General features: G+C 34.0%; 1 protein-coding gene across 2 annotated transcripts in view; it reads left to right on the top strand.

Moving 5' to 3' along the window:
- The window catches only part of DYNC2H1 (dynein cytoplasmic 2 heavy chain 1), a 395,032-nt gene that overhangs the window by 6,302 nt on the left and 375,506 nt on the right, over nt 1–13,224 (top strand). For both annotated transcript variants that reach the window (XM_024975702.2, XM_024975701.2), the window contains exons 4-10: nt 5,383–5,501; nt 6,488–6,632; nt 7,382–7,614; nt 11,274–11,408; nt 11,513–11,626; nt 11,745–11,856; nt 12,182–12,306. In XM_024975702.2, the coding sequence (XP_024831470.1) occupies nt 5,383–5,501; nt 6,488–6,632; nt 7,382–7,614; nt 11,274–11,408; nt 11,513–11,626; nt 11,745–11,856; nt 12,182–12,306 (983 nt within the window). The remainder of the gene's footprint in view (nt 1–5,382; nt 5,502–6,487; nt 6,633–7,381; nt 7,615–11,273; nt 11,409–11,512; nt 11,627–11,744; nt 11,857–12,181; nt 12,307–13,224) is intronic.

Raw genomic sequence — 13,224 nt, 5'->3', positions numbered from 1 at the left:
CTTTAAGGCGCATCACAGTGCTCTAGTGCTGGGGACGGGAGACAGCACTGCTGACTGCGCTCCGGGTCAATTTAAATAGCAAAACCACCAACAAGAAGCGCAAAATGTGAAACTATGACGCTACATAAACTATGAAAAACACGATAGGAAAAAGACAAGCATTGTTGCTTTGTTCAGGCTTCAGTTCAGTTCAGTTCATTCGCTCAGTCGTGTCCAACTCTTTGCGACCCCATGAATCGCAGCACGCCAGGCCTCCCTGTCCATCACCAACTCCCGGAGTTCACGCAAACTCACGTCCATTGAGTCGGTGATGCTCTCATCCTCTGTTGTTCCCTTCTCCTCCTGCCCCCAATCCCTCCCAGCATCAGAGTCTTTTCCAGTGAGTCAACTCTTTGCATGAGGTGGCCAAAGTACTGGAGTTTCAACTTTAGCATCATTCCTTCCAAAGAAATCCCAGGGCTGATTTCCTTCAGAATGGAATGGTTGGATCTTCTTGCAGTCCAAGCAACCTTAGCTGGGAACATAGGTGTTGGGCAACTAAAATTTCTCACAGCTCTGTGTGTCTGCAAATGACCATGAGTGCTCTGAGAGTAGTGACTTCGGATACATATAAATATTAATGAGTAGGTTCTTCATAAATCCAGAATCTGTGAGTAATGAGGATTGATACTAATTGTATATTTGCAAAGATAATAAACCAGTGACTGTTTTTTAAAATGTATTTTTTTCTGAAGCTGATTATAATTTTGTGGCCATAGATAAATTATTTCCAAGAACAATTAAGATGAAATTTATGACATACAGAAATCATTGGTTTAAAATATCAGATGTAGTTTTATACTTTGCTTGAATAGTAAAATAAATCCTGTCTAAATCCTTTCTGAATCTCATACAACCAGAAAGGTTAGTGAATTTACTTCCAGCATGTGATTAAGCAACTAGAGATTGTCCATTTCATTAGGAAACTTAAATACAAATTTGAAAGAAAACTGTTTTATTTTTTCTTTCAGTTTTATTGAGATATGATTGACATACAACAGTGTAAAAGTTTAAGGTGTATAGTATAACGATTTGACTTAAAATACATCAAACAATGATTATCACATAAGTGTAGTGAATATCCATCACCTCATATGGATACAAATTAAAGGAATAGGAAAAAAATCTTTTTCTTGTGATGAGAACTCTTAGGATTTACTTGCTATCTTATCTCTTTCATGTATAACATATCAGTGCTATTTAATGTTTATCATGTTATAGCTTCCTTGTTGGCTCATTGGTATAGAATCTGCATGCCAGTGCAGGAGACATGGGTTCTATCCCTGGTCTTGGAACGTATCTTGGAGAATGAAATAGCAACCCACTTCCATATTCTTGCCAGGAGAACCTCATGGACAGAGGATCCTGAGGACTGTAGTCCATGGGTTTGCAAATAGTCAGACATGACTGAGTGACTGAACAACAACAACAACAACAACATTGCATCCCTACTAATTTATCTTTTGAAATTTGTATCTTTTAACCACCTTCATTCAATTCACTATGATGAGTGTAGTTATAATATGTTACCATGGAAAGATAGTGCATATTTCTTAACTATATTCCCTTAAATATATTCCCTATATTCCCTATACTATATCAAATGGTATACATTTGATACCAGTGACTCATTTATTTTGTAACGGACAGTTACAAAGCTTGGGTTTCTCCAGGAACTTGTAGTTGAAGCCAGGCATGGCGGGTGGGCACTGGTAAGCACATGGTGGCCCTATAGCTTGTGCCTCACTCTGGCGATGAGCTGGTGGTGCCAACTCTTTATAACTCTGCTTTTGTTTTGTTGTTCATTTGTTTTGTGTCTTAGGTTCCACATATAAGTGAGATTATTCAGTATTGTCTTTCACTGCCTGACTTACTTAGCGTAATGCCATCTAGGCATATACACGTTATCAGAAATGGCAAGATTTTGTTCTCTTTTATGACTGAGTAATATTCCATTGTATATATGTACTACATCATCTTTTTCTATTCATCTGTTTATGGGCATGTAGGTTGCTTCTGTATCTTGGCTATTGTAAATAATGGTGCAGTCAACATAGGAGAACATATATCTTTTTTAATTAGTGTTTTTGTTTTTTTCATATAAATGCCCAGAAGTGTAATTGCTGGATCATATGATAGTTCTAGTTTTAATTTTTTGAGCAATGTCCATGCTGTTTTCCATAATGGCTGCTCTACTTTCCCTTCCATTTTTCATGTGCCTGTTGGCCATCTGTTTCTTTTCTTTGGAAAAATGTTTATTCAGATCCTCTGCCTATTTGAGAAAAATTTTAATAACAAAGCAATGTTATTTTTGGATATAGAGTTATATGAATTTTTTGTATATTATGAATATTAACCCTCATTTCCCACCTTACTGGGTTTCCCTAGTGGCCCAGACTATAAAGAATCTGCCTGCAATGTAGGAGACCTGGGTTCGATCTCTGGGTCAGGAATATCCCTTGGAGAAGGGAATGGCTACCAACTCCAGTATTCCTGCCTGGAGAATTCCATGGAGGAGCTTAGCAGGCTATAGTTCATGGTGTTGCCAGTATCTTGCAGTTTTACCAGATTCATTGATGAGATCTACTTTTGTATAGTATCATCTGCAAACAGTGACAGCGGAGCTTCTTCCTTTCCAGTTTGCATTCCTTTTATTTCTTTTTCTTGTCTGATTGCTGTGGCTAGGACTTCCAATACTATGTTGAATAAAAGTGGGTGAGAGTGGCCATCCTTGTCTTGTTTCTGATATTAGAGGAGATGCTTTCAGCTTTTCACCCTTGAGTATGATGTTAGCTGTGGGCTTATCACATATGTCCTTGATTATGTTCTCTCTATACCTCATTTTTGTTGCTGAGAGTTTTTAATCATTAATGGATGCTTACTTTTGTCAAAAGTTTTTCTGTATTTATTGAGGTGACTTTGTGATTTTTATTCTTCAGTTTGTTAATGTGGTATCTCATTGATTGATTTTTGGATATTGAATCATCTACATCTCTAGGATAAATCCCACTTGACTGGTGTATGGTCCTTTTAATGTATTGTTGAGTTTGGTATGCTCATGTTTTGTTGAGGATTTTTGTACTCATATTTATTGTGATACTGACCTTTAATTTTCCTTTTTTGTGATTCTTTGTCTGGTTTTGATTTTAGGGAGATGCTGGCCCTGGAAAATGAGTATGGAAGGATGCCTTCCTCTGTAGCTTTTTGGAATAATTTGAGCATGATAGGTGTTAACTTTTCTCTGCAATATTTGGTAGACTTCACCAAACCATGTGATGTGTGAAGCCATCTAGTCCTGGACTGCAGTACTTGGGAGCTGCTTTTTACTGATTCAGTTTCATGACTGGTAGTTGTTCTCATATTTTTCTATTTCTTCCTGATTCAGTCTTGGGAAATTGTACATTTCTAGGAATTTGTCCTTTTCTTCTAGGCTGTCCATTTTATTGGTGTATAATTGTTCTTAATAATCTCTTATGACTCTTTAAATTTTTGCGGTGTCAGTTCCTTTTTAGTTTCTGATTTTATTGATTTTGGCCCTCTGTCCTTTTTTCTTGATGAGTGTGGCAAAGTTTATCAATGATGTTTATTTTTTTTAAAGAACCAGCTCTTAGTTTCATTGATCTTTCTATTACTTTTTAGTTCCTGTTTCATTTATTTGTGCTCTGATCTTTATGACTTCTTTCCTTCTGCTAACTTTTGGTTTTATTTATTCTTTTTTTCCTAGTTACTTTAGGTGTAAAGTTAGGTTGTTTGAGATTTTTCTTGTTTTGTGGAATAGGCTGTATCACTATAAACTTCCCTCTTAGAACTGCTTTTGCTGCATCATGTAGATTTTAGATTGTTGTGTTTTTATTTTCATTTTTCTTCATGTATTAAAAATTTTTTTTTCTATGATCCATTGTTTGTTTGTAGCATGTTGTTTAGCCTCTACTTGTTTGTGATTTTTTTTTGCAATTTTTTCCCTGCTAGTTGATTACTTGTCTCGGAGCATCGTAGTCAGAAAAGATGCTTGATCTGATTTCAGGTTTTAAAATTTGCTGAGTCTTGTTTCTGTGGCCTAGCATGGGATTTGTCCTAGAGAATGTACTATATATATTTGAAATAAATGTATATTTTGCTGCTTGTGGGTGTAATGTCCTATATCTATAAGTTTATTTGGTCTAATGTGTTGTTTAAGGCCATTGTTTCCTTATTCATTTTCTGTCTGAATAATATGTCCATTGGTGTAAGTGGGAGGTTAAAGTTCCCTACTATGAATTTATTATTGTCAGGTTTTCCCTGTATGTCTGTTAATATTTGCTTTATGTATTAGACGTTCCTATGTTGGTTGGATATATATTTATATTGTGTTATATCTTCTTGAATTGATCACTAATCAATATGTAATGTCCTTCTTTATCATTTGTGACAGTGTTTATTTTTTTAATTTGACATAAGTGTTGCTTTCTTGATTTCTATTTACTTTGAATACCTTTTCCCATCCCCTTTCAGTCTCAGTGTGACTTTAGATCCAAAGCAAGTCTCCAAGAGGCAACATATATATGGATTTTGTTTTCATATCCATTCAGGCATTTTAAAGTACTTATTGATAAGTGTGTACTGATTGCCATTTTGTTAATTGCTTAGGGGTTGTTTTGTTGTTCGTTTTTGTTCATAGAAATTGTAAAATTCATTTTCTGTACTTGGTGAATAATACAGAAACGTGCAAAATCAGCAAGTGAAACCAATTACTTTCTGGCTTTTTATTTTTAATTGTTTCCTTCTTTTTCCTAGTTTTATTGAGATAATTGACATGTAGCATTATATAAGTTTCAGGTGTATAATATAGTAATTTGACTTGCATGTGGCATGAAATGGTTGTCACAGTAAGTTTAGTGAACATCCATTATGTTGTAGATACAAAGTTAAACAGAGTTTCCCTTATGATAAGAAACCTTAGGATATATTGTCTTTAGAACTTTCATATATAACATAAAGCAGCACTATTTACATTTATAATATTGTACATTATATCTCGAGTACTTATTTAATCTTATAACTAGTAGTTTGTACCTTTTGAGCAGCTTCATCCACTTCTGTCTCTCCTCATTCCCCACCTCTGGTAACCAACAGTCTAATCTCTTTTTATATTAGTTTATTTGTGAGATTTTGAAGTTATAATTGACTTACAATAATATATTAATTATATTATAATATTTTTATATTTAATTATTTTAAGATAATATTATTATAATAATATTAGTTCCTGGTATACCAAATATAGTATTTCATTATTTCTTTACATTTCAAAATGGTGACCATGATAATAGTTGATATTTCTTATTTTTCCCTTTCACTTTTCAGGTATTCTTACACCAAGTGATGAGTTCCAGTTTTGGATAGAACAAGCTCATCGTGGAAGTAAACAGATTACCAAAGAAAGAGCCAGTTATTTTAAAGAATTATTTGAAACAATTGCAAGAGTATGTGATTCATATATAGTTATATATCAGGTTTTGATAGAAATACTGTAGCATTCAATTTTTATTAACTTTATCTCTGTTTTAAAATCATTATTTGATAGCTTTGGACAAAATATATTCTTCAGATGTAACAGAGTTTACTTAAGATATGTATTTAAAATGAGTACAACTTAGAAGTCCAAACTTCTGAAAAAGTTAAATTCTAATCACTAGAAAATATTTTTCTCAAAAATATAATTACTTTTATGCAGATAGAAAAAAATGAGAAGCCCAATATTAAGAGGTTTGTCCATGTGGAGATAATACGTTCTTTTGGAAAATTGTTCACTTTTTTCAAATTAGCAGTTTGGAGGAATCTGAAATATAAAAAGTCTTAGTTTGATACTTTATTAGATTGATTATTCCTTGATACATCTATGGAAAGGTTAAATAAGTGACCATTTTGTTTTTTTACAAAAATCTATTCTTTTCAAAATAAATATTTAGTAATTTTTTTGTTCATTCTAAGTATTATTTCATTATTGCCATTTGAATGAAGTGTTTGAAGTGGTTTAAAACTTTTTTTGTGGCAGTAATGAAATCATGTACTAGATTTGTACTATTGGTAACATTGTGCAAACCAGGAAATGAATGAATAAGGATAAATGAAGTGAAAAAGATAGTATGTATATAGTGTTAAATGAACACTCTATTGTATAAATAAAAGAAATGAATCCAAACTTAGAGGAAGTTAGGCCAAGGGTAAAAATAAATTTATAGGGTTTATGCAGATCTTATTTTTTCTTCTGGCTTTTATGAAATTTATGTTTGTGAAGGATCAGATAGGGTATTTGCATAAAGAAGTTATATAGCGTCTGGTAGAAGAAGAGGAGAAAATAATGGCAGATATTAGAATCGTAGCATTGACAAACTCTGGCAACGTTTTGTTTATATTGCCCCAGGTGCAAATACGATTATGTTTAAACATGAACGCATTTTGGTTTTAGGAATTTTATAACTTGGATGGTCTGTCCTTATTGGAAGTGGTTGACTTGGTGGAGACAACTCGGGATGTTGTAGATGATGTGTGGAGACAAACAGAACATGATCATTATCCCGAATCACGAATGTTACATCTCTTAGATATTATAGGTACTAGTAAAGAAATACACTTTTGAAATTTTGGAAGCTTGCCTTATTTTATTTTCTATTTCTTCCTTTGAGTCCTTCTCTGAAATGCTCCTTAATAGAGTAATTGTTGCTTAAAGTAACTCTTAGAGCAAATTATATAGGATTATTTAAGTAGATGTTTGTACATAGTTAATTTAAATCACAGTGTCAATTTCTTTGATAATCAAATAACATAGATTTTTTTTATGTATGTAAAAAATGCATGTATTAGTTTAGACTTTATTTTTAACCAACTGAAAAGTTTAATGTATATTGGATTATCTGTCAATAAAAAAAATATACTTTTTGACTTAGAATATACCTTTATCATTATTATCCTAAGGACCTACCAGACAAGTACATAAAAGGACATTTATTACAGCATTGTTTGTACAATGAGAGTAGAAACAAATAGCAGTTGAGAACTGATTATGTAATGTCATATCCATACTGTGGGACTGACTGAGGCCTTTAAAAATTTCTATGTATATTTCTATGCTTCAAAGATATACAGGATATAATGAAAGATGCCAATATACAAATACATGTGTGCGTGTGTGTTTTTAAAAAATATTTGTTATTAACAGTGCTTGTCTAAAGGTGTAGATGTGGTATTTCATAGATTGTTGACTTGCTAATTTATATCATTTTAATTTAATAAAAAGCATGTATTCCATAGTTACTTGCTTAAAAGATGTGTTCATTAAAAAGTTTGTTTTGCACCTCATTAGGTGGTTCATTTGGAAGATTTGTTCAGAAGAAGTTGGGAACGTTGAACCTCTGGGAAGATCCTTATTACCTTGTGAAGGAAAATCTGAAAGCTGGTATTTCAGTTTGTGAACAGTGGGTGACTGCCTGTAGTCATCTGACAGGTCAGGTGTGGCAGCGCTACGTTCCTCACCCGTGGAAAAATGAAAAATATTTTCCGGAAACACTTGACAAGCTTGGCAAACGCCTTGAAGAGGTATCTTCATTTTGATCTTTGTTTTTAAGTGTGAAGTAGGTTCTCACTTGTTTGAGAATGCATTTTATAATCATTAAGAACTATGCATCGGATGGAAATTCTTTAAACTTTTGGGAGAGAAGAAGAGCTCACGTTCACGTGAGATGATTTGTGTGGCTGTGTGGCACAATATCAGGTGCCCAGTGGGCACTGAGTGCTGGTGTCCACATCCTTCCTTTTTCTTTGATGTGTGGCTGTTCAGTTTTTAAGTCATGAACTTCTATTTTGTTGTCCTTTGTTATAAAAAAGATAACCCACTTGTCTATGTATGGAAGCTCTCAGACTTTCTCTTGGCCATTGAAATTATTTTGCAAGCAGATACAGTATTTTAGGGAGTATTCAGTGGTAATATTTGAAATAGCTGCTTAATTTTTGTAAATTAGAGTTTCAGTATAGAACTATATGCTTAACTTGAAGAGGCAGGCAAAGATTGCAGAGCTGACTTTTTCCCTCTGTGCTTAAGGGAACTGTTGTTCTTTGGGAATTTTTTGTTGTTGTTGTTTTGGTAGTTTATTTCATTTTTTTCTGCCTGTGCTGTGTGGCTGGGAGGATCTTAGTTCCTGGACCAGGGACTGAACTCAGGCCCAGGAAGTGAAAGTGCTGAATCCTAACCACTGGACTGACAGGGAATTCCTGCTGCTGTTGTTGTTAACCTCTTACAAGGAACTTCAAGCATACATAGAAGTAGCATGGTATAATGAATGTCAGTTTCAGTGGCCACTGGCATTGTTCAGCTCTTGTTCCATCTTTGTCCTCCCTGCCTTCCATTTCTTTTTTTTTTTTGCTGAACTATTTTTAAAGCCAATCCATGAAATCTTGTACTTTTACTCTTAAAAGGTAATCATAATATCAATATCACACCCAACAAAATGAGAATAATTTCTTAATATCATTATTTATGTAATCAATGTACAAGTTTACTGATTGTCTCAGAAATATTTTTAGTTGCTAAATGTTAGTTTACTTGAACCAGGTTGCTTCGTAGGCAGTAGCATATAGTTCTCGTACATTAAAGGAGGTAAGAGGTGTCTGGTTTTCCCGCTTTTCATGAGTTAAGTTTGATCTGTGGGTTCATGTATGATTAATCTGATTAATCTGTTAAAATGCTGTTCACCAACTTTTTCTTAATGATTGATTGTGAGATGGTGTTTTAATTCTGTTCTTTCTGCATTTATTAGTGATGATGGAAGAACTTTTTATCAGTTTTTTAGGTACCTGAAATATAGTTTGTATAGGAATGGCAATATAGACAATTACTTTTTTCTTTTTATCACTTTTTAGAACAATGCATAGTAAGTTAGTATCATAAGTTTCATAGGCAATCAATGATTTTTTAAATAATGTCATTATGAACCTATGATTTTTTTATATTTCAACGTGTTGTATTTATTATTGTAGTTATTATTACTATACTCAAATTGTCCCACCTTGTGCAAAGAATACCCCTTTAAGTTGTGTCTGTGTCATTTTGATATGAAGCCAGTATTTCTTTGGTAACTTTTTTACATTCAGACCTCTCAAAATGTACTGACCCGTATTCTACATTTTCCATTTTGTATGTGGAATTAGTCATTTCCCCAAAGGTCTTGTTAGAGGAAAATAGAGTTTAGTGACGACAATCTGGTTGATGAAGTAGTAAACATTTAACTGTCAATGCTTTTAGGCTTTCTCAGTAGACAGCATTGTTAAATCAGTATTTTTGTTTTTATCAAGAGAAAAATAAATCGTGAATTTGTGCTGATATTTTCAACACAAATGAAAGATTATAGCATTTTTACTTAGCCTTTTAATTCCTTTTGATGGTTGGTAGAAAATTTAAATACAAAATGAAATGTTTTCCAACTGTTTGTAAATTATACATAATGGAGTTGTTAGCATTGCTATTGCTATTGCTAAGTCACTTCAGTCGTGTCCAACTCTGTGTGACCCCATAGACGGCAGCCCACCAGGCCCTGCCATCCCTGGGATTCTCCAGGCAAGAACACTGGAGTGGGTTGCCATTTCCTTCTCCAATGCATGAAAGTGAAAAGTGAAAGTGAAGTTGCTCAGTCATGTTCGACCCTCAGCGACCCCATGGATTGCAGCCTTCCAGGCTCCTCCATCCATGGGATTTTCCAGGCAAGAGTACTGGAATGGGGTGCCATTGCCTTCTCCGTTGTTAGCATATTGTTTCATTATTAGAAGAGCAAATTTAATGCAGACTGATGAAAATCAGAAGGTTTGCTATAGTAAGGAGGAGAGACTAAAACTTTACTTAAAATAAGCATTAAAATGAGTTTAAAAATATTTAGCTTTTATATTTATTCACTAGATTTGAGCACACTGATTGATAGTACAGTGTGTTTTTGAGCATCACTTTGACTATGCCAAAGCCTTTGACTTATGTGGATCACAATAAACTGTGGAAAATTCTGAAAGAGATGGGAATACCAGACTACCTGACTGCCTCTTGAGAAATTTGTATGCAGGTCAGGAAGCAATAATTAGAACTGGACATGGAACAACAGATTGGTTCCAAATAGGAAAAGGAGTACGTCAAGCCTGTATATTGTCACCCTGCTTATTTAACTTCTGTGCAGAGTACATCATGAGAAACGCTGGACTGGAAGAAGCACAAGCTGGAATCAAGATTGCCGGGGGAAATATCAATAACCTCAGATATGCAGATGACACCACCCTTAAGGCAGAAAGTGAAGAGGAACTCAAAAGCCTCTTGATGAAGGTGAAAGTGGAGAGTGAAAAAGTTGGCTTAAAGCTCAACATTCAGAAAACGAAGATCATGGCATCCAGTCCCATCACTTCATGGGAAATAGATGAGGAAACAGTGGAAAACAGTGTCAGACTTTATTTTTCTGGGCTCCAAAATCACTGCAGATGGTGACTGCAGCCATGAAATTAAAAGACTCTTACTCCTTGGAAGGAAAGTTATGACCAACCTAGATAGCATATTCAAAAGCAGAGACATTACTTTGCCAACAAAGGTTTGTCTAGTCAAGGCTATGGTTTTTCCTGTGGTCATGTATGGATGTGAGAGTTGGACTGTGAAGAAGGCTGAGCGCCGAAGAATTGATGCTTTTGAACTGTGGTGTTGGAGAAGACTCTTGAGAGTCCCTTGGACTGCAAGGAGATCCAACCAGTCCATTCTGAAGGAGATCAGCCCTGGGATTTCTTTGGAAGGAATGATGCTAAAGCTGAAACTCCAGTACTTTGGCCACCTCATGCGAAGAGTTGACTCACTGGAAAAGACTGGTGCTGGGAGGGATTGGGGGCAGGAGGAGAAGGGGATGACAGAGGATGAGATGGCTGGATGGCATCACTGACTCGATGCACGTGAGTCTGAGTGAATTCCGGGAGTTGGTGATGGACAGGGAGGCCTGGCGTGCTGCTATTCATGGGGTCGCAAAGAGTCGGACATGACTGAGTGACTGATCTGATTGAGTATTGATGAATAGTAATTATCAAGTTTATAGTTTCAGTTTTATTTTTGATTTCAAGAAACCGAGGTTAAAAAAACTCTTGCCCAATAACTTTAGCTTTTGGATTATTTGTGTAGATTTATTTATTTTTGTGTAGATTTATTGATATGAGTAAATTTATTGTTTTAATATTTTATGTTTTAGGTCTTGGCTGTTAGAACAATTCATGAGAAACTTCTCTATTTTTCACCTGCCAGTGATGAGAAAATCATATGCCTGGCTCGAGTATTTGAACCTTTTTCTGGCTTGAATCCTGTGCAATATAATCCATATACCGAGGTGGAGTATATATATGTTTGTCTGCATAATTTCCTATTTGTGTTGTTCTTTTTAAAGGCAAATTTTGAAAATATTAAAGTCTAACTGTATTGTTATTTTTTTAGCCTTTATGGAAAGCTGCAGTGTCTCAGTATGAAAAAATTATTGCACCTGCAGAACAAAAAATAGCAGGAAAATTGAAAAATTATATTTCAGAAATTCAGGACAGTCCACAACAGGTAAAATATTGAAATATTTAATTTTTAACATTTCTCTTAAACTATTTGAGGAGATATGCACGTTTTTACCTAGTTGATTCATTTGAGATGAACATGTACTTATTTTGTTTTATATTAGCTTCTTCAAGCATTTCTGAAATATAAAGAGTTGGTGAAGCGTCCAACCATAAGCAAAGAATTGATGCTAGAAAGAGAAACTTTACTGGCAAGACTTATGGACTCAGTTAAAGGTAAAAGTTAACAGAGATTATAGTGTTTTCTTGAAAATGATTTTTTTAGATTACTTTTCTTTTGTTGTGTACCATTTTTGATTAAGTATTTTTATGACATCTATATGTTGAAGATTAATTCATTGTTTCTGTAATAGATGACAGGCTTTTAGAATTAGCTGGTTATTTCCTTTTTCTCACTTGATACATGATGAGGTCCTTGAGGATGACTAACTATTACTATTCTTCTATACGCAATATTTGACATAGTGTTTGGTACATAGAAGGCATTTTGGAAAACTTTGCTGAATGTATGTAATCATTTATATGATTTGAATGTTTATAGATTTTCGATTAGATTTTGAAAATCGATGCCGTGGGATTCCTGGTGATGCATCCGGACCACTTGCTGGCAAAAACCTTTCTGAAGTTGTCAATAATATAGTTTGGGTTCGCCAGCTGGAACTGAAGGTATTCATTTAAATAAAAGTTGAAGAACACAAATTGTGAAATGTGCTAAATTAATGTAAAGGCAATCTAGAACCGTAATGAAAACATTAAGAAAACATTTCCATCTAATTTCGTGTGATAATTAGAATTCTGAAAAACTGAAAAATATGAAAAATCTATAATTTTCAAAGGATTTTTAAATTATTTGAGGTGTATTTTTGCAGGATCCTGGTAGGTGCAAAGTATATATTTATGTTTATATAAATAAATCATCCTAGGTTGAAAGGAAGTTAAAGGAATAGAGAAAGGTAATTATGGTATTGCTTAAGGTAGTGGCAGCAATTTATAGATTTAAAGGACTATTATTTTAATATTATCAAAGTTGATCTAAGAATCTTATATGCTTACTAACTCGTGTGTGGTACAATGTCTTGCATTTGACTCATGTAATAAATATTTGTTGGTTATATGATTAAGAGTGAGCAAATTAGTAGTAGTAGTATTATAAAGGCTATCATATTTGAGAATTCTACTTATTCAAGTTTATATTTTGATGTTTTTTCTCTAATGCTCTCCTTCATTTTGTCAGTCAACTTTCCAAAGTGCTGCATTGTTCTTTGTATAGTTGTGGAGGAAAGGCATTCTTTAATTGGCCTCCAAATTGACCTAATTATTGTTTGAGCTCTTAACCAGAGCATGTAATAAAGAGCTTAAATTACTACATAACATATTTAACACTATTGTTGAGTTCTTGGAGTCTCCTCTAAATTTCCTTTATCGTACCCTTAAAATTATGCCTTGTATGTGTTATCGTCTGTGTTTTGCTATTCTGAGGTGGTGTAATTCAGAAGCACAGTAGCAGTTGATATTCTTAAATTCACTGGAAAATCTTCTATTTTACTGTTTATGGGTAAATGGGAAAATAGTTTCTGTATCACA

The sequence above is a fragment of the Bos taurus genome, chromosome 15 (genome assembly GCF_002263795.3).
Source record: "Bos taurus isolate L1 Dominette 01449 registration number 42190680 breed Hereford chromosome 15, ARS-UCD2.0, whole genome shotgun sequence".
Lineage (NCBI taxonomy): Eukaryota > Metazoa > Chordata > Mammalia > Artiodactyla > Bovidae > Bos > Bos taurus.
Note: the sequence above shows the minus strand (reverse complement) of the source record. Positions and strands in the feature narration are given on the sequence as shown.